General features: G+C 45.2%; 1 protein-coding gene across 1 annotated transcript in view; it reads right to left on the bottom strand.

The window, feature by feature from the left end:
• PKHD1 (PKHD1 ciliary IPT domain containing fibrocystin/polyductin) overlaps positions 1-19,250 on the bottom strand; it is a 1,769,028-nt gene that overhangs the window by 633,465 nt on the left and 1,116,313 nt on the right. The window contains exon 46 of the mRNA XM_078647366.1: positions 3,386-3,498. Within this exon, the coding sequence (XP_078503492.1) occupies positions 3,386-3,498 (113 nt within the window). The remainder of the gene's footprint in view (positions 1-3,385; positions 3,499-19,250) is intronic.

Below are 19,250 nucleotides of genomic sequence, written 5' to 3'. Positions count from 1 at the left end.
TTAAGGCAAGTATCCATTAGAGAATGTGTGTCTGGGTCCCAGGAATCTATAAGGTCCTGAATTTCCAATGCATGTATTGCAATGAAGCAGGTATTATTGTAAAGGTAACCAAGGTTAGTCAAGGTAGGTTGCTGGGGTGTGGGAGGTACTGTGGTTAGCACAACTGGGGAGTTCAGCCAAGGATCTTCTGTCAAGACAAGTGAGAGTAGAGGGCCTAAATTCACAGGTAAAATCACAGTTGTAGCAGCCAACCACAGTTGGAGGGGAGGCAGCCATGTATTTGTGTGAATGGGTACCGGGTTTGACATTAAACAGGGTGTCAGTAGAACAACTGAGTCTTACCTGTGGCTGGAGCATTGAAGAGCCGGGGATTCTGGCGTGGACAAGTGCAGATGAGATGGCATTTGAGTGCCTTTATTAAGCCAGCAGCATTTCTGCACCCAAGCGCAATGTGACGTGTCCATAGTGATGTGCATTGCATGGATCCCATGATGCTTTCTTACCCATAATGCACTTCAAACCTCAGTCTTTGGCGAAAAACACCCATTTTTCAAACAATTCTGTGAGAGATTGTTCCGTAATCTGTGGGGATCCACCAATTTGCTACTACCCAGCGTTTCCACACTTTTTTGAATAAAAACGGTACCCAACTAATGTGGATAGGCCTAGTGGCCATAACAAAAACAGATCAAACCAAGGGGAATGTGAAGATCATAATTACCTGGCAAGGTCCCTGGTTTGATTCATTACTGTCATGTGTGCTAGGCTCAGCCACACATGTGCGATAACATTTTTATCTGTAGATGCTTTGAAATGCTGGGTGGTGAGAATTTTGTGTACCAAAGTTGCATGTGGAGTGCTGCTTCATAAAATTTAAATCAAACTGAATGATTTTAGGCACATTTTGAGGTTTAAAGGGCATTGAGGAAAAGAAAATATCATGGGATGCACATAAGGCCCACCACTCTGGACAGCCCTGAGTTATCTAGTTTTCAAATTTGATATAATTTTGTAGGTTTGCCTGAGAGGCTGCAGAGCCTCGGTCCAAATACCGCAGCTATCCTCTTGATAAATCAGGTCAAATTTGAACACACAATGTGAGGCCTGTTTTGTCATATTCCTTAGGCTGCGACAAACAAGTAGAGCAACGTTTTTATTGCAAGAACTGTGTGATGCTAAGTTGTTGGAATTTTTAGGATCCATGCAGATTCCAGAACTTTCCCTCACAGAAATATGAAGAAAAATCATTCTTTTAGGCAAAGGTTGAGGTGTGAAGAGCATTGTGGGTAAGATCATGTCATGGAATCCAGTAAAGTCACATCACCTCAGACTGGTCTGGATGTCTAATTTAAAAAGATATTGGGTTTCCTAGGTTTTCCTGGTTGCCGGCCTATCACTTGCATGAATAATGTAACCATTCAGTATGGCAAGTCAGGGGAAATTGGTTTCATCCCCCACTCTGCTGGCTCACTCATAAAAGCTACACCCAAAATAATCAGAATTTCCATTTGCTTACCATTGGAGGTTTCCCAGAAGAGCACCTCTTTTGATATCGAAAGCATGGCCCAATGCCTGGATGGGCAGACCCCATCCCTTCTTTTGTTTTTGGACTTTTTTTCCCCATGATTTCTAGTGGGCTTTCTACACCTGTGGGTCAATCCTTTATCTGCCCTTTTGGGGTGGAGGTATGATGCAATGCCAAGGTAGAAATCCCCACTCTTGTGTCTGTTTTGGTGCCCTTTTGAAATCCCTGGTGTCTAGTGGGCTTTCTGTCGCCCATGAACCCGCTTTTGGGGTTGGGACATGGCCCAGGGCAATGATGGGAAGCCTCATCTCTTTTTTTGCATAAATGTAAAGTCCATGGTGAGTTGAGGGCCTTCCATCACCACTAGCGAAAGATTACAGGTAAAACCACAATCAGAGCACAACTCCTATCTCACTCGGGAGGGGTGGCAGAAATACTTTTTCCTCCATTCTGGGGAAGGAGTTTATCCCAATTCCAGAGTGGGTCACTCCTATTATTTTGTTTATTTTGGTTTAATTTTAAAATCTCTTGTATCTAGTGGGCTTTCTGTCCCATTAGAAGGTCAAATTCTGGGCATCCCCCCCATCAGGGCAAACCTCATATGTGCCCCCAAGGGTAGTAGAAAGACTGTACTGCAGTCTTTTGTGGAGGGGCTTGGCCACTCTCACCCTTTCGTTTATGATTTCCCTCGGGTCTAGTGAGCTTTCTAACCCCTGGGGTTGCCCCCAATCTGCATCCCGAGACATTCTGAAAGAACGTATTCTGCCCTTTGGGGTGGGGGCACAGGCCACCCCCAACCCCTTGATTGAAAGAACTCCCTAACATGTACTGGGCTTTCCAAACACCTGGGGGGATGGATTTGGGGCATCCTGCCCCTATCTACCAGGGTGGTACTCCTTAGCTTTTTTTTCATTAAAATTCTCTGGTGGCTAGTGGGCTTTCTGCCCCCTTTGTGGTGGCAGATTGAGGACAAGCCTCCCAAACTTCTACTGAAGGGGCATAAAGACTGTATTACCCCCTCTGGGTATGGGGCATGCCCCTCTGACAGGGTAGACCACCCCCACCCCTTTGTTGTTTTCCCCTGGTGTCTAGCTTCTCAGATTCCCAGTTAAACCTTCTTTTTAATACAGTTCCACAGGCCTTTGTAGAATGGGGCTATTTTCAGTCCCTCCCACGCTTGCAGGGTAACCAGGAAGCAGTTTCCTGAATGCTAGCCCTACAACTGACATAATTGTGACAGTTACACAACTGGGTCAGTTGCAGGACAATCACATATGTGGGACATAGTGGGAAAGTCTCCCACTCCAACCCCTTGGGGTGAAGCTACTGAATCGGTGCCAGATGCTTTGATTTTACCTCCTCATCAATAGCCCCTAGACATGAGCACTCTTGATGGACAGCTCATGTCATATCATTGGATGGGTTAAGAGACTCTGTACTTACATTTTAAATGGATTTTGCATTATCAAAGGTCTAGGAATTGAACATGTAGATGAATGAAATGATATGTCTATAGAGGCATTCCCATTTTAGTTCCTGTTTCCAAAGTAAGTGGATCCTGCACACAAGGCAGGGAACCTAAGACTGGAGCACAGATAATGATCATCTGGGAGTTCAACTAACAACTTCTAACAATATGAAAGCAATTACACATTTGTCAAGTATAGCATGCTGGAAAAAACAGCAGTAAACAGAGAAAGAACGGTTGATCAAATGGTACCATTTTTGCAAAAAATTGACAAGGAAAGGGGCATCTGTATGGGAATTGCCATCTATCCTCTGAGTTTCCAAATTCTGCTGAATTTTCCCTCTGAAATTGCAGTGCATAATGACTAACCTTAATTGAGAATCTATTCTTACCGTGTGCAGTAGGTGGCTGTATTCCTGCTAAAGGACTGCAAAGAAGCTTGAGATTGTCCTTCTGGGGAGAGGTGAAAGAAGAAGCCAATTCCCGCTGCGTGTACAATATTCTCCTGTGGGAAATGTGTTTTCTTAGTTTGACAGTAAACATTTTGGTGAATATCAAACTGATACAGTCATCATTAGTGATCATCTCAGGCCTAGCTCAGAGTTATCTCATATGAACTGTAAAGAGGTACTTTTAGATGAAATGATGACTCATAATTTGTGGTCATTTAGGGCCTGCTTTAATTGTGCATCTAATTTAAGTGTATTTGTTAAGACATTCCACCTGTGACTACAAATAGTAAATTCTGACTTTGAGAATTTAGATCTCTGGATATTTACACCGACAGAAGTAAACTGTCCACAGTCACATGGGTATGTTTAGGGTTCTGAACATGGTTGCTTGCAGGAGTGAGGAGGTGTGGAGATGAAAATTGTTTATGTAGTGAACATCTACAATGTCATATATTTCCCAAGTTATTTCACCCCATTTTCACATAAAAAATGATTAGAGAAGGTGTAACACACGCACTATTTGCATAGTGGTGAAAAAAAGGAAAACAAGGATTATGAGCATGCTAGACACAAATGACATGCTAAGGTGTCAGTTGGTTGATACACCCATTTAAAGATTTGCTGATGAAAATAGAGATCACCATTCTTTTACATTTTTGTGTGTATTAATACCCCATGTTTTCCTTTTTGCTGGGAGTTGCAACAAGCTAAAAGCTGTGCACTGTCCATCTTCAGAAGTAATGGCCTGCTTTACCAAACTTTTTCTGTGACGTAAGAAATTCTCAGGGCTGTTGTCAGCCAGAAAACTTTGGTTTTCCGTAGCTTACGTTTTAGGACTCTTGTAAGCAAGAAAATACTGTCTCAAGCCTAGAAACACAATTCTAAAGTAAATGTCTACTATCATGGCTTAGAGAGAGTCCAAGCCAGGAATAAAACTTTTCTAAATTAGGCTCCAAGTATGGAAAAAGATGAGTATGCATGGACATCTACCAGTTAAACAGGCTATGGCTAGATCACATCTCAATTTTGGTAATAAGTTATTAATTGTCTGTCCACAGTTTTTCTTAGCTCCCTTGAACGCTCCATTACACTCAAACATGACACTCAAAACTGTTTAAAAAAAAACATTGAATCCCATAAACCTGATACTATGAAAAATACACTGGCTACCACTGGATCCTAGAATAACATTTTAAGTCAGATGCCTAGCATGCAAAGAAAGTCACCAAAAGACCCACACTTACTGAGAAGACCTGCTAATGATATCTGGAGGCCAAAACGCTCTTAGAAGCAGAGACTCACTCCAAACTCACAATCTGAAAGATCAAATGCCACATTCTCAATGATGTATGGTGGCATATACAATGATTTCAAACTCTCTAGTACTAGTTGTAAGAACCCCAACCCATGTTACTCACTTTTCGGAATCATTTAAAGACCTTTGTCCTCCGGTTATTCAACTAATAACTTGGTTTCTAAACCCTAACCTTCATCTGATACTGACTTATCTGTTTTCAGATGCAGAATCATTATCCTCCTAACTCCTAGCCAGTCTTATTCTGATGTAGGCTCCATGTAAAAAATGTAATCCAATCATTTCTCTGTCTTTAATCGTAGTAGATTAATAATGGATCCTATTTCAAACTTTTTATAGTAATTAATAACAAATTAGGAATTTCAGCCTAAAGTGTTATTAGTAATAAAGAAAATTCTCAACCTATAGAAGCCAATGTTGCATTATCTTCTGAACTGTTCTTTTTTCTTTTTAAATTATTTGTTATCTTAGGTATATACCTCAATTGTTCTAACTACTGTGCTCTCCCTATTTATAATTGTATAAACACATAATGGCACACCCAAACATACCTGTTTTTTTGCATCCCATATTTACAAAGTGGCGTTAAGCCGCACAAAGTGCCTTAACATCGCTTTGTAAATATGGTGTAGGGTATTGCGCCACCGGAAGGTCAGAAAAGTGACGTTCCGGTGGTACAATCTCCTTGTAAATAAGCCCCCATGCCCCTCTCTAGCCAGGTCTCCTGCAGATTCTAATTGTCTGTGTTCAACTGGACCTTATTTGCATCTGGAGTGTTTCTGCTGTTTGTGTCCGAGGAACTGGCAAGCAGGAGGCCAAGCGATTGACATTTGCAGATCTGTTCCCCCGGTACCTGAAAAAGTATTGAGTCATCTTCAAGCATGAGTCTTGTTTCTTCCAGCATGGCATTCCTCTTCAGGAGTCGCCTTCCCAGGCCCATTAATGTTCTGAGGAGGTGGTAGTTGAGATGCTAAATATATCCTATGTTCTAGTCATTGACTGGAGAAACTCTGACATCCAATCTTTTCTATTTACTAATCTTTACTATTTTTATCACAGGTCTACCATATTTTGCAGTATTTCTTCATCGCTTTACTTTAAAAAGAGTCCATGTTTCAAAAGATCAGAGCATTTCCTCAACTGTGAAGGCCTCTCTCTTTAGCTATCTATCCGCACCCCTATCTAGATGCGTTCTCCTCCCACCTAACAGTCTAAAACCTGACTCTCTCTCCCACCAAAACTACAGCCAGGGTGCCAGGATGTTTCAGGGGGCCCTCGGGATAAATAGTATAAGACTTCTGTGGAAAAATCACCTAAAAAGAAGTGGTATCAGTTCTCTCCTTTGTTCTGCCAGGTGTTCCTATATACTCCCAAGTACCTAATTGCTGTTAGGTGCTTATTAGTTAACATTACCCAGATTTTCCTGCGTTCAGACACAGCGTGTTGGCTTATGGACCATAGAGGTTAACTCTCCAGCCATGAATATATATATTTCAGATCTGAAGGAGCTTAGTGTCATCAGAACTGGTTTTGGGCCAGTTTTGTCTAAGACAGACCAATTTAGTAAAGTTGGCAAACATCTGAATTCACATCAATATAAGATTTTTAAAATTAAATAAAAATAACTGAATGTCTTTCTAGCATTTTCCCAAGCATGAATGTAAAATAAATATTTTATTTACATCTAGTCCAGTTGTTTAGAATATGTACCTGAACCCTTTACAGTGGAAACAGCTTCAAGGACTTCAAAGACTGTGACAGCACACCTTTTAAAAATGAGACAAATTTACACAGAGGGATTGAGGCAATGAGGTACCGCACTTATCAGCAAAAATATATTGGGCAGAGTTTAGAAGTTCCCACGTTATGCAACGAACCTGAAGTACAGCCTCTCTCTACTTCAAAATGAAAGCAACTTCCAAAATTTACATCAGTTGATGGTGGTTCAGCATTCACAGTGTTAATTAAATCAAATCAGTTTCATGTGATTTCGGCACAAATCTCATTTCACTTGCAGCAGTAATTTTCATGGAAACATAACACGCAATGTGAAATTAACACATGTACAGAAGATGTCTGTATTCAATTATTCTTTATTCATTTTCTTCTTAACCCCTTGGATGCTGATGACGGAGCGGTTCCGTCATCAGCATCGGTTGGGTGTGCTGATGACGGAACCGCTCCGTCATCAGTACAGCCCTCGGGGGGAGCGCTGTCGCTCCCCCCCTGGGGCTCCGATCGTGGTGGCAGTAGTGGGGGTGGCAGCGGAAGACTTCGCGCTGCTCCCCCCGCCCCCCCCCGCACTTCCTGGTGACGTCAGCGCGCTGTCGCGCACGCCGACGTCATCAGGAAGTGCCAGACGCGCTGGAAGCCATTTGCTTCCAGCGCATCGAGCAGGTAGGTCTGTTTCCTGCTCTCCGGTGGGGTGGGGGGGGCATTACTCGGTGCCTTGAGGCATCAGGGGAGAGGAAACACTATTTCCTCTCCCCTGATGTCCCAATGCAGGGCATTCCTGGTTCAGGATCGCGCACAGCGTCGCGATCCTGAACCAGGAATGCCCCACTAGACACCAGGGATGTTTTTTTTCAGAAAAGGAAGCGACCCCTTGGGCAAGGGTCGCTTCCAGGGGCACAAAAATGTTGTACAGACTTTTCTAGATCGCTTGATTTATTTATTTATTATTTTATTTATTTATTTATTATTTAGAAGTTTTCTATAGCGCTAACAAGACCCGAAGGTATCAGAGCGCTTTACAGTAGAGGGAATGACAAAGAGAATAACATGAAACAAACCCAATAAAAGCAATCAGCGAGTGACAATTTGGAAAGAAGAAAAGTTCGGACAACAGGGCTTCTTGGTACAGGAATCAACATTAACGCATGGATTCTGGGACGTTTGCAGCTCCAAGTTATCCACAACCGAGGGAGCGGATAAGGCACAAGGATTTGAGTTGGCTCTTGAATTCTGCATAGGATGGTAGGGTTCTGATGTGCGGGGGGATGGCGTTCCATATTTTGGGGGCATTTCCTGAGAAAGAGCAGTCCGCAGTTCTCTTCCTTCTGGTTTTTGGTAGGATGAGCAGCAGGGAGTTAGAGCTTCTCAAATTTCTGGCTTGGCCTGCTTTTTTGAGCTTGTTAGCCAGGTATTCCGGTTTGCCGGTGTGTAGGGCCTTGTGGGTTAGGCAGGCCGTCTGAAGGTACTTCGCATTTCCGCAGGGAGCCATTCGAGTTCTTTGAGTGCCGGGGAGATGTGGTCAGATTTTTTGCAGCCTGTGATCATTCTCGCTGCCGCGTGAAGTGTTGTTTTTAGTGGTGCCAGGTGCGATTTGGGGATGCCTGTTAGAATTGAGTTCCCATAATCCAGTCTTGATAGAACTAGAGATTGCGTGGCTAGTTTGAGGTCCTTGTTGGGAATGTAAGGTTTAATTTTGTTCAAAAGTCTGAGGTTGAAGAATGGGCTTTTCGCCGAGTTCTTAATGTGGTTTGTCAGGGTTAGGTTGGGGTCTAGGGTGAAGCCCAGGGATTTAACGGAGTCGGCTAATGTGAGGTTACCTTTGAGAGCATCGATCGACTTTATCCACTCTGTGATTTGAGGGTTATCTTCTTTGTTTGAGATGAGGAGTGTTTCTGTCTTGTCGGGGTTGAGTTTCAGGTGATTCTTTGTCAGCCAGTCTTGAACTTCATTTAGGACATCGTTGAGTCTGTGGATGTCTTTGAGAGAGGAGGTTTCCAGGTAAATCTGCGTGTCATCCGCGTAGAGGTGGAAGTGGATGTTGGCGTTCCTGAGTAGCTTGGCGAGTGGTTCCATGTAGATGTTAAAGAGCTGGGGGGAGAGCACTGATCCTTGAGGGACACCCTTGTTGACTTGCTGGGTATCGGAGGTGAAGTTCTTGATTTTTATTAATTGCGAACGGTTATGTAAAAAGGAGGAAAACCACTTGAGAACTACCTCGCCAAGGCCGGCTCTTTCTTGAAGAGTCATGATGAGGAGCTTGTGGTCCACCGTGTCGAACGCTGCTGAGAGATCAAGGAGTATGAGGAGGCAGCACTTGTCAGCGTCAAGAGATCCATGGATGTCGTCTATGATGTTCAGCATCGCGGTTTCTGTGCTGCGGTTTTGTCTGAAGCCGGATTGGAGGGGGTCCAGGAGATTGATGTTGTCCAGATGTTACGTCAGTTGCAGGAGTACACAGCGTTCAAGTGTTTTCAAGAGTAAAGGGAGGTTGGATATCGGTCTGAAATTGTTCAAGTCAGTTGAGTCGAGACCGGGTTTTTTCAGTAGAGGAGTGACTTGTCCCATTTTTAGACAATGGGGGACCACACCGCTTTGTAAGGAGCTGTTATTAGCGAGCGATCTCGACCCAGGGGGGGCAGAAAAGCCCACTGGACACCAGGGATTATTTGTTTTGATAAAAGGAAGCGACCCCTTGGGAAAGGGTCGCTTTCTGGGGCATTTATTATTTGTTTAGACTTTTCTGCCCCCCCTGGGGGCAGATCGACCGTTTTTTTCGGGAATCTGGACCCAGGGGGGGCAGGAAAGCCCACTAGACACCAGGGATTGTGTTTTTATTAGTAAAGGAAGCGACCCCTTGGGCAAGGGTCGCTTCCAGGGCCATAAAAATGTAGTGTAGACTTTTCTGCCCCCCCCTGGCGGCAGATCGCCCATGTTAGCGCGTGATCTGGACCCAGGGTGGCAGAAAAGCCCACTAGACACCAGGGATTTGTTTATAAGTGTAAAGGAAGCGACCCCTTGGGGAAGGGTCACTTCCTAGTGGCCCATAATTTTTTTTAGACTTGTCTGCCCCCCCTGGGGGCAGATCAGCCGTTTTTTGGGCCACATCTGGACCCAGGGGGGGGTAGAAAAGCCCACTAGACACCAGGGATTTTAGTATATTTATAATGGAAGCGACCCCTTGGGCAAGGGTCGCTTCCAGGGAGCATTATAAATATAGTAGACTATGCTGCCCCCCCCCCCGGGGGGCGGAGTGGCTGTTTTTTTTACATTTTCTGGTCCCAGGGGGGGGGGGGATAGAAAAGCCCACTATACTCCAGGTTTTTGTTTCTTATAGGGAGCGACCCCTTGGCCAAGGGTTGCTTCCTTGGGCCCATTTGTCTTCAGTATGTTCTGCCGTGTCTTTATTTGGCCTCTCTGCCCTCCGTAGGGTTGCTTCCAGGGGGCCCACGTTTATAATGATTTATAATCTTCCCCCCTTGGGGACAGACACCCCATTTGTGACATACCCTGTGACATAGCCTGTTGTAATGTGTGTTGTTTTTGTTTCTTCTAATGTGTATTGTTTTTTTTCTCTTTAGATTGTGGCAGTGTGCGGTTCCGTTACTGGTGGTTCTGTTGTTCTGCTGTTTCTGTAGTTGCATCTGTATGGTAAGAGACCTTTTTTTTGTTCAATTGTAATGTAATTGTTTATTTTGCAAAGTGTGTAGTAATACGAGTATGTTTGGTTTCTGTTTGTTGTGATTGTAAAACATGTTTTGCACTTGTTTTTGATGTGTCCTTCTGTAGATGTAAGTTTTTTTTCTTCTTTCTAGTGGGATATCGTTGCCTATTTGCTGTGTCTTTGCAGAGTAGGTGCTGGTGAGTGTAGTTGTGTCTTGTAAGTGAATTGTATATTTTTTCTAAATATCGTTTTTTGTGAAAAAGTCTTACATTTTTTATCTTACTTTGCGCAGTGTTGGGGTTGTTGAGTTGTTTGTGCAGACTCCTTTATTTGTAAGGATAATGGCTAGCCGCCGGATTACTGCTCAGCAAGTTGTTGGAATGCTTTTTGATTCCTTGGGCCCATTTGTCTTCAGTATGTTCTGCCGTGTCTTTTTTTACATTTTCTGGTCCCAGGGGGGGGGGGGGGGGAGGGGATAGAAAAGCCCACTATACTCCAGGTTTTTGTTTCTTATAGGGAGCGACCCCTTGGCCAAGGGTTGCTTCCTTGGGCCCATTTGTCTTCAGTATGTTCTGCCGTGTCTTTATTTGGCCTCTCTGCCCTCCGTAGGGTTGCTTCCAGGGGGCCCACGTTTATAATGATTTATAATCTTCCCCCCTTGGGGACAGACACCCCGTTTGTGACATACCCTGTGACATAGCCTGTTGTAATGTGTGTTGTTTTTGTTTCTTCTAATGTGTATTGTTTTTTTTCTCTTTAGATTGTGGCAGTGTGCGGTTCCGTTACTGGTGGTTCTGTTGTTCTGCTGTTTCTGTAGTTGCATCTGTATGGTAAGAGACCTTTTTTTTGTTCAATTGTAATGTAATTGTTTATTTTGCAAAGTGTGTAGTAATACGAGTATGTTTGGTTTCTGTTTGTTGTGATTGTAAAACATGTTTTGCACTTGTTTTTGATGTGTCCTTCTGTAGATGTAAGTTTTTTTTCTTCTTTCTAGTGGGATATCGTTGCCTATTTGCTGTGTCTTTGCAGAGTAGGTGCTGGTGAGTGTAGTTGTGTCTTGTAAGTGAATTGTATATTTTTTCTAAATATCGTTTTTTGTGAAAAAGTCTTACATTTTTTATCTTACTTTGCGCAGTGTTGGGGTTGTTGAGTTGTTTGTGCAGACTCCTTTATTTGTAAGGATAATGGCTAGCCGCCGGATTACTGCTCAGCAAGTTGTTGGAATGCTTTTTGATTCTTCCTCTGACCATGGTCCAGAGTCTGACTCTGATTCTGAGCCAGAGGTGGGAGGGGAAGATTCAGGTAGTGAGTTTTCTCTACACATGGCTTCATCTGATGATGAAGACACTTTGAGTGCTGATGAAGCTACTTTTGGTGTGGATGATGTGCCTGTGGTTGAGGAGGACATTGCTGTGCTTGTGGTTGGGGAGGACATTGCTGTGCCTGTGGTTGCGGAGGACATTGCTGTGCCAATAGTGCGGCAAGAGACATCTGGGCTGCAGCCTGGGGCTGCTAGACTTCCAGTTGGTGTAGTGAGACAAGAGGCAGCTGGACGGCAGCCTGCGGCTGCAAGACTTGACTTGACGATGAAAGTTCTGACCTCTGGGTTGCACCAGGCATGGTGCAGCCGGCATTGCCTGAATTTACTGGTGTTCCAGGGTGTAGGCGGAACACTGAAAACTTTTTGCCTATTGATTTTTTCAAGTTGTTTATGGATGATGTGTTTTTGGCAGAGATTGTAGAGCAGACTAATTTGCATGCTGAATTTTTTTTGAGGGTGAACAGTGCCAGCCTTAAGCCCCACGCTAGAGCTACCCGGTGGACTCCCACAAATTTGGAGGAGATGAAAAAGTTTTGGGGTTTAACTTTTTTGATGGGCTTGCTTAGGAAACCATCAATGGCTTCATATTGGTCTACTAGTCCCTTGATGGCAACAGCTATATTTCCGGCAGTCATGAGTCGTGATAGGTATTTGCTTCTGCTGCGGATGATGCATTTTGTTGACAATAGTCTTGCTTTGCCACGAGATCACCCTGATTGTGACCGTCTTTTCAAGATTCGGCCTGTCATTGATCATTTGGTTGATCGATTTTCTGAGATCTTTTATCCTGGGAAAGAAATTGCAGTGGATGAGTCTTTGCTGTTGTTCAAGGGCCGCTTGGTATTTCGGCAATACATTCCTAGTAAGAGGGCACGCTATGGAATCAAACTGTATATGCTGTGTGACAGTGAGACTGGATATGTCTCTAATTTCAGGGTGTACACTGGTAAGGAATCCAGGATTAACCCCCCTGGTTGTCCGTCGACTTTTGGAGTGACTGAGAAAATTGTGTGGGAACTTGGTCGTGGATTGTTTAACAAAGGCCATCATTTGTATGTCGATAACTTCTACAATGGTGTGCGGTTGTTCAGGGAATTGGCCAAAGTGGACACTGTTGTTTGTGGCACAATCCGCTCAAACCGTAAAGGTTTCCCAAAAGCACTTGTTTGTCGAAAGCTTGCTCGGGGACAGTGCAGTGCATTGCGTTGTGAGGAGCTTCTAGCTGTGAAGTTTTCAGACAGGAGAGATGTCTACATGTTGACTACAATACATGATGAAAGCACTGAACCGGTGACTGTTTGGGGTCAGGTTGCAGAAGTGCGCAAACCTGTGTGCATACTGCACTACAATAAGTACATGGGTGGTGTTGACAGAGTATATCAGAGGTTGGAACCATATGCTGCTCTTCGTAAGGCTTACATTTGGTACAAGAAGTTGGCTATCCATCTTTTCCATTTGGCATGCTTTAATGCTTTGTTGTGTTCCAGAAATCTTGTCCCCAGTCAAAGATGACTTTTGTAAAGTTTCAGGAGTCTGTAATAGGCAGCCTTGTTTTAGTGGAACAGGCAAGTGTTCCTAGAGTTGGAGTGGTGGAGGATGTTGCCAGATTGAAAGATCGCCACTTTCCTGATACAATTCCTCCTACAACCTCAAAAGACTTTCCCAGTCGGAGATGTAGAGTCTGTTGGCGAAGAGGTTTGCGGAAGGAGGTTCGCATGTACTGCCCCGACTGCCCTTCAAACCCCGGGCTGTGTGTACCTGCTTGTTTTAGATTGTACCACACGCAAAAGAATTTTTGGGAGTATCAATGAGTGGTAAAGTGAACTGGTGGGTCTTTATTCTGTAAAACGTATTGTTCCGTTTCAAAGTTTGTATTTGTGTAGTCTTTTTAGATTTAGTTGTCGAGTTAGTAGATTTGTATCAATTTGCAATTTGTTTTTGTTTCTCTTTTATTTAAAAAAAAAACTAAAGTATGATGTTGGTTTGCGTGTAGTGTCCATTGTCTGACTGTGTGCATGGTTTGGCGCTTGGCTGCCGGTGTCTGAGGACTGGTGCTTGTCTGGCGGTGTCTGTGGACTGGTGCTTGACTGGCGGTGTGCGTGGTCTGGTGTTTGGTTGGCGGTGTGCGTGCTCTTGCGCTTGCCTGGTGTTGTGTTTGGATTTGTCTTTGGCTGGTGGTGTTCGTGGAGTGGTGCTTGGCTGGCGGTGTGTGTGGAGTTGCGCTTGGCTGGTGGTGTGTGTTGAGTGGCGCTTGGCTGGTCGTGTGTGTGGAGTGGCGCTTGGCTGGTGGTGTGCGTGGAGTGGTACTTGGCTGTCTGTGCACGGAGTGGTGCTTGGCTGGTGTTGTGTTTGTGGAGTGGTGCTTGGCTGGTGTTGTGTTTGTGGAGTGGCGCTTGGCTGGTGGTGTGCGTGGAGGGGCGCTTGGCTGGTGGTGTGCGTGGAGTGGTACTTGGCTGTCTGTGCACGGAGTGGTGTTTGGCTTGCGGTGTGTGTGGAGTGGCGCTTGGCTTGCGGTGTGCGTGGAGTGATGCTTGGCTGGTGGTGTGTGTGGAGTGATACTTGGCTGTCGGTGTGTGCTGAGTGGTGTTTGGCTGGCGGTGTGCATGGTCTGGTGCTTGGATGGTGGTGTGCGTGGAGTGGCGCTTGGCTGGCGGTGTGTGTGGAGTGGCGCTTGGCTGGATGGTGTGCGTGGAGTGGTACTTGGCTGTCTGTGCACGAAGTGGTGCTTGGCTGGTGTTGTGTTTGTAGAGTGACGCTTGGCTGGTGGTGTGCGTGGAGTGATGCTTGGCTGGTGGTGTGTGTGGAGTGGTACTTGGCTGTCGGTGTGCGCTGAGTGGTGTTTGGCTGGCGGTGTGCATGGTCTGGTGCTTGGATGGTGGTGTGGGTGGACTGGCGCTCGGCAGGCGGTGTGTGAGTAGTTACTTTCTGTTGGTCACTACACACACTGTTAGTTGAGTGACACTCCACACAGTCCATCATTTTGTGTAGTTGCAGTGTCAGAAATGTGGGCGTGTGAAAGTGATGGGCCCTTGAATGGCGCTGTTTTCTGGTGTGAGTGTTGAAATGTGATGGGTCCGTGGCTGGCGGTGTGAATGTTTTGTATGTGTCACGCGTACGAAAGGTGTATGAATGGCCTGTAAAGAGGTTGGTGCCTTGACGTGGCTTTACAGCTCACGAGCTGTGAGTCAGTGGTTCAGTTTATCATACTTTCAATTATACGCAGTGTATTTCATTTTTGTGAAATTACTTGCGTATACAATTGTATGTACTGACTCATCACTCCACCCTCGTGCCAAATCCAACCAGTATGTGTGTGTGCTTGCGGATTAGATGGGTGTGCAGTAATATTTGTTTTTTTTCTCTTTCTGCAGTAGGGTGTACCTTGTCCCTTATTGTGATTGTTGTTATGTGTTGCTTTTCCATTCGGATGGTGTCAATGGTCTGGTTTGTATCAGGTATGAAAGGTGCGTGAATGGCCTGTAAAACGGTTGGTGCCTTGTCGTGGCTTTACAGCTCACAAGTTGCGAGTCACTGGTTCGGTTTTTATGCATTTATTTATTGACAGAGCATTTCATTTTTTTGAAATACCTTGTTAATAAAATTTTATGTACTGAACCATCACTCGCCCTCGTGCCAAATCCAACCTGTATGTGTGTGTCTTTGAGGAATAGATAGCCGTGCTTGAATGTTTGACTTTTGAGTAACTCTGTTAAGGTGTGGTATCATTTTACTCGGGAGAACAAGGGGAACGCTGGGTGGTAGGACATTTTTGCCGGCACGGCGATCCCACGCCAAAAAGGTTTGGAAAAGTGCTATTTTTACCTAATTTTAAGGTTTGCAAGGAGTTCTGGGTAGGAAAACATTGGGGGACCCACGCATGCCATACCTCCCTGGACTCTCCCGGGTGTCTAGATTTCAGAACTGTTTGGGTTTGCTACTTTCCAAAGAATACCACCCAGCCCCGGGCCAAAAACTCAGGTGCCCCCCCCAAAAATCAAAGTTATATTGCTTCAGGGTATTTTAAATTCACCACCGTACGATTTGGACCTTTTCCTGTTGCAGCCACTCAGGCTACCCACGCAAGTGAGGTACCGTTTTTATCGGGAGACCTAAGGGAATGCTGGGTGGGAGGTAATTTGTGTGAGCCCAGTGATGCCACGCTTTCCCACACTAAAACGTGTGAAAAAATTGATTTTTTTCTGCTAAAATTGAGGTTTGCAAGGGATTCTGGGTAAAGGAACATTGGAGGATCCACGCAAGCCATACCTCCTTGGAAGCCCCCGGGTGTCTACTTTTCAGAAATGTGTGGGTTTGGTAGGTTTCCATAGATGGCTGTCTCGCACGGGGCCAGAAACCCAGGTAACCCCTCTTGCAAAAGCTGGTGAATTTGACAATGGTGACAATGTCAAGTCCACCAGCTTTTGCAAGAAGGGTTACCTGGGTTTTTGGCCCCGTGCGAGACAGCCATCTAGGGAAACCTACCAAATCCACACATTTCTGAAAAGTAGACACCCGGGGGCTTCCAAGGAGGTATGGCTTGCATGGATCCTCCAACGTTCCTTTACCCAGAATCCCTTGCAAATCTCATTTTTAGCTGGAAAAAATTAGTTTTTTCACACGTTTTAGTGTGGGAAAGCGTGGCATCACTGGGCTCACACAAATTACCTCCCACCCAGCGTTCCCCAAGGTCTCCCGATAAAAATGGTACCTCACTTGCGTGGGTAGGCATAGTGGCTGCTTTAGGAAAAGGCCCAACTCTTACTATGGAGACCAAAAAATTACCTTTAGCCAAACAATCTTAATTTTTGAGGGGGTCACCTGAGCTTTTGGCCCGGGGCTTGGCGGGCATCTTTGGAAACTGCCAAACCCAAACAGTTCTGAGAACTAGACACCCGGGGGAGTCCAGGGAGGTATGGCATGCGTGGGTCCCCCAATGTTTTCCTACCCAGAAACCCCTGCAAACCTTAAATTTTTGTCAAAAAACCCACTTTTCCGTACTTTTTTGGGTGGGATCTCGCTGCCGGCACAAATGTCCTACCACCCAGCGTTTCCCTTGTTCTCCCGAGTAAAATGATACCTCACTTGTGTGGGTGGGCCCAAGGCATGTGACTCAGGCTGGGGGGCTTAATTTGTAAAACTTAAATACTACTAAATACTACTTTTTTCAAAATTCATTTTTGGCGTGTTCTGCTTTGGGGCACCCACACAAGTGAGGTATCCTTTTACTCGGGAGAACAAGGGGAACGCTGGGTGGTAGGACATTTTTACCCGCACTGCGATCCCACGCCAAAAAGGTTTGGAAAAGTGCTATTTTTACCTAATTTTAAGGTTTGCAAGGAGTTCTGGGTAGGAAAACATTGGGGGACCCACGCATGCCATACCTCCCTGGACTCTCCCGGGTGTCTAGATTTCAGAACTGTTTGGGTTTGCTACTTTCCAAAGAATACCACCCAGCCCCGGGCCAAAAACTCAGGTGCCCCCCCCAAAAAAAAATCAAAGTTATATTGCTTCAGGGTATTGTAAATTCACCACCGTACGATTTGAACCGTTTCCTGTTGCAGCCACTATGTCTATCCACGCAAGTGAGGTACCATTTTTTTCAGGAGACCTAGGGGAACGCTGGGTGGGTGGAAATTTGTTGATCCACGCAGATTCCAGAACTTTCCACCACAGAAATGTGAGGAAAATGTGTTTTTTTGGTCAAATTTTTAGGTTTGCAAGGGACTCTGGGTAACAAATCCTGGGGGTAGGCAGAGGAGTCACCCCATCCTGAATTCCCCTGGGTGTCTAGTTTTCAAAAATGTATAGGTTTGCTAGGTTTCCCTAGGTGCTGGCAGAGCTACGGCGCAAAAACAAAAGGTAGTCTTTTTGTCCAAAACGTGCTAGATTTCACTGGGAAATTGAGGTGCGACCATGTTGCGTATTGCGCTGTTTCATGTCGCAGCCACTATGCCTACCCACGCAAGTGAGGTACCATTTTTCTCGGGACACCTGGGGAAACGCTGGGTGGGTGGAAATTTGTTGATCCACGCAGATTCCAGAACTTTCCACCACAGAAATGTGAGGAAAATGTGTTTGTTTTGTCTAATTTTTAGGTTTGCAAGGGATTCTGGGTAACAAAACCTGGGGGTAGGCAGACGAGTCACCCCATCCTGAATTTCCCTGGGTGTCTAGTTTTCAAAAATGTATAGGTTTGCTAGGTTTCCCTAGGTGCTGGCAGAGCTACGGCGCAAAAACAAAAGGTAGTCTTTTTGTCCAAAACGTGCTAGATTTCACTGGGAAATTGAGGTGCAACCATGTTGCGTATTGCGCTGTTTCATGTCGCAGCCACTATGCCTACCCACGCAAGTGAGGTACCATTTTTTTCGGGAGACCTGGGGGAACGCTGGGTGGGTGGAAATTTGTTGATCCACACAGATTCCAGAACTTTCCACCACAGAAATGTGAGGAAAATGTGTTTTTTTGTCAAATTTGTAGGTTTGCAAGGGATTCTGAGAAACAAAACCTGGGGGTAGGCAGACGAGTCACCCCATCCTGAATTCCCCTCGGTGTCTAGTTTTCAAAAATTTATAGGTTTGCTAGGTTTCCCTGGGTGCTGGCAGAGCTACGGTGCAAAAACAAAAGGTAGTCTTTTTGTCCAAAACGTGCTAGATTTCACTGGGAAATTGAGGTGCGACCATGTTGCGTTTTGCGCTGTTTCATGTCACAGCCACTATGCCTACCCACGCAAGTGAGGTACCATTTTTTTCGGGAGACCTGGGGGAACGCTGGGTGCATGGAAATTTGTTGAACCACGCAGATTCCAGAACTTTCCACCACAGAAATGTGAGGAAAATGTGTTTTTTTGGTCAAGTTTTTAGGTTTGCAAGGGATTCTGGGTAACAAACCCTGGGAGTAGGCAGACGAGTCACCCCATCCTGAATTCCCCTGGGTGTCTAGTTTTCAAAAGTGTATAGGTTTGCTAGGTTTCCCTAGGTGCTGGCAGAGCTACGGCGCAAAAACAAAAAGGTAGTCTCTTTGTCCAAAACGTGCTAGATTTCACTGGGAAATTGAGGTGCGACCATGCTGCGTTTTGCGCTGTTTTATGTCGCAGCCACTATGCCTACCCACGCAAGTGAGGTACCATTTTTTTCGGGAGACCGGGAGCACGCTGGGTTGGTGGAAATTTGTTGATCCACACAGATTCCAGAACTTTCCACCACAGAAATGTGAGGAAAATGTGTTTTTTTGTCAAATTTTTAGGTTTGCAAGGGATTCTGGGTAACAAAACCTGGGGGTAGGCAGACGAGTCACCCCATCCAGAATTCCCCTAGGTGTCTAGTTTTCAAAAATGTATAGGTATGCTAGGGTTCCCTAGGTGCTGGCAGAGCTACGGCGCAAAAACAAAAGGTAGTCTTTTTGTCCAAAACGTGCTAGATTTCACAGGGAAATTGAGGTGCGACCATGTTGCGTTTTGCGCTGTTTCGTGTCGCAGCCACTATGCCTACCCACGCAAGTGAGGTACCGTTTTTATCGGGAGACCTGGGGGAACGATGGGTGGGTGGAAATTTGTTGATCCACGCAGATTCCAGAACTTTCCACTACAGAAATGTGAGGAAAATGTGTTTTTTTTGTCAAATTCTTAGATTTGCAAGGGATTCTGGGTAACAAAACCTGGTGATAGGCAGTCGAGTCACCCCATCCTGAATTCCCCTGGGTGTCTACTTTTCAAAAATATATAGGTTTTCTAGGATTCCCTAGGTGCCGGCAGAGCTAGGGCTCAAAAACAAAAGGT

This window comes from Lissotriton helveticus, chromosome 6 (genome assembly GCF_964261635.1).
Source record: "Lissotriton helveticus chromosome 6, aLisHel1.1, whole genome shotgun sequence".
Lineage (NCBI taxonomy): Eukaryota > Metazoa > Chordata > Amphibia > Caudata > Salamandridae > Lissotriton > Lissotriton helveticus.
Note: the sequence above shows the minus strand (reverse complement) of the source record. Positions and strands in the feature narration are given on the sequence as shown.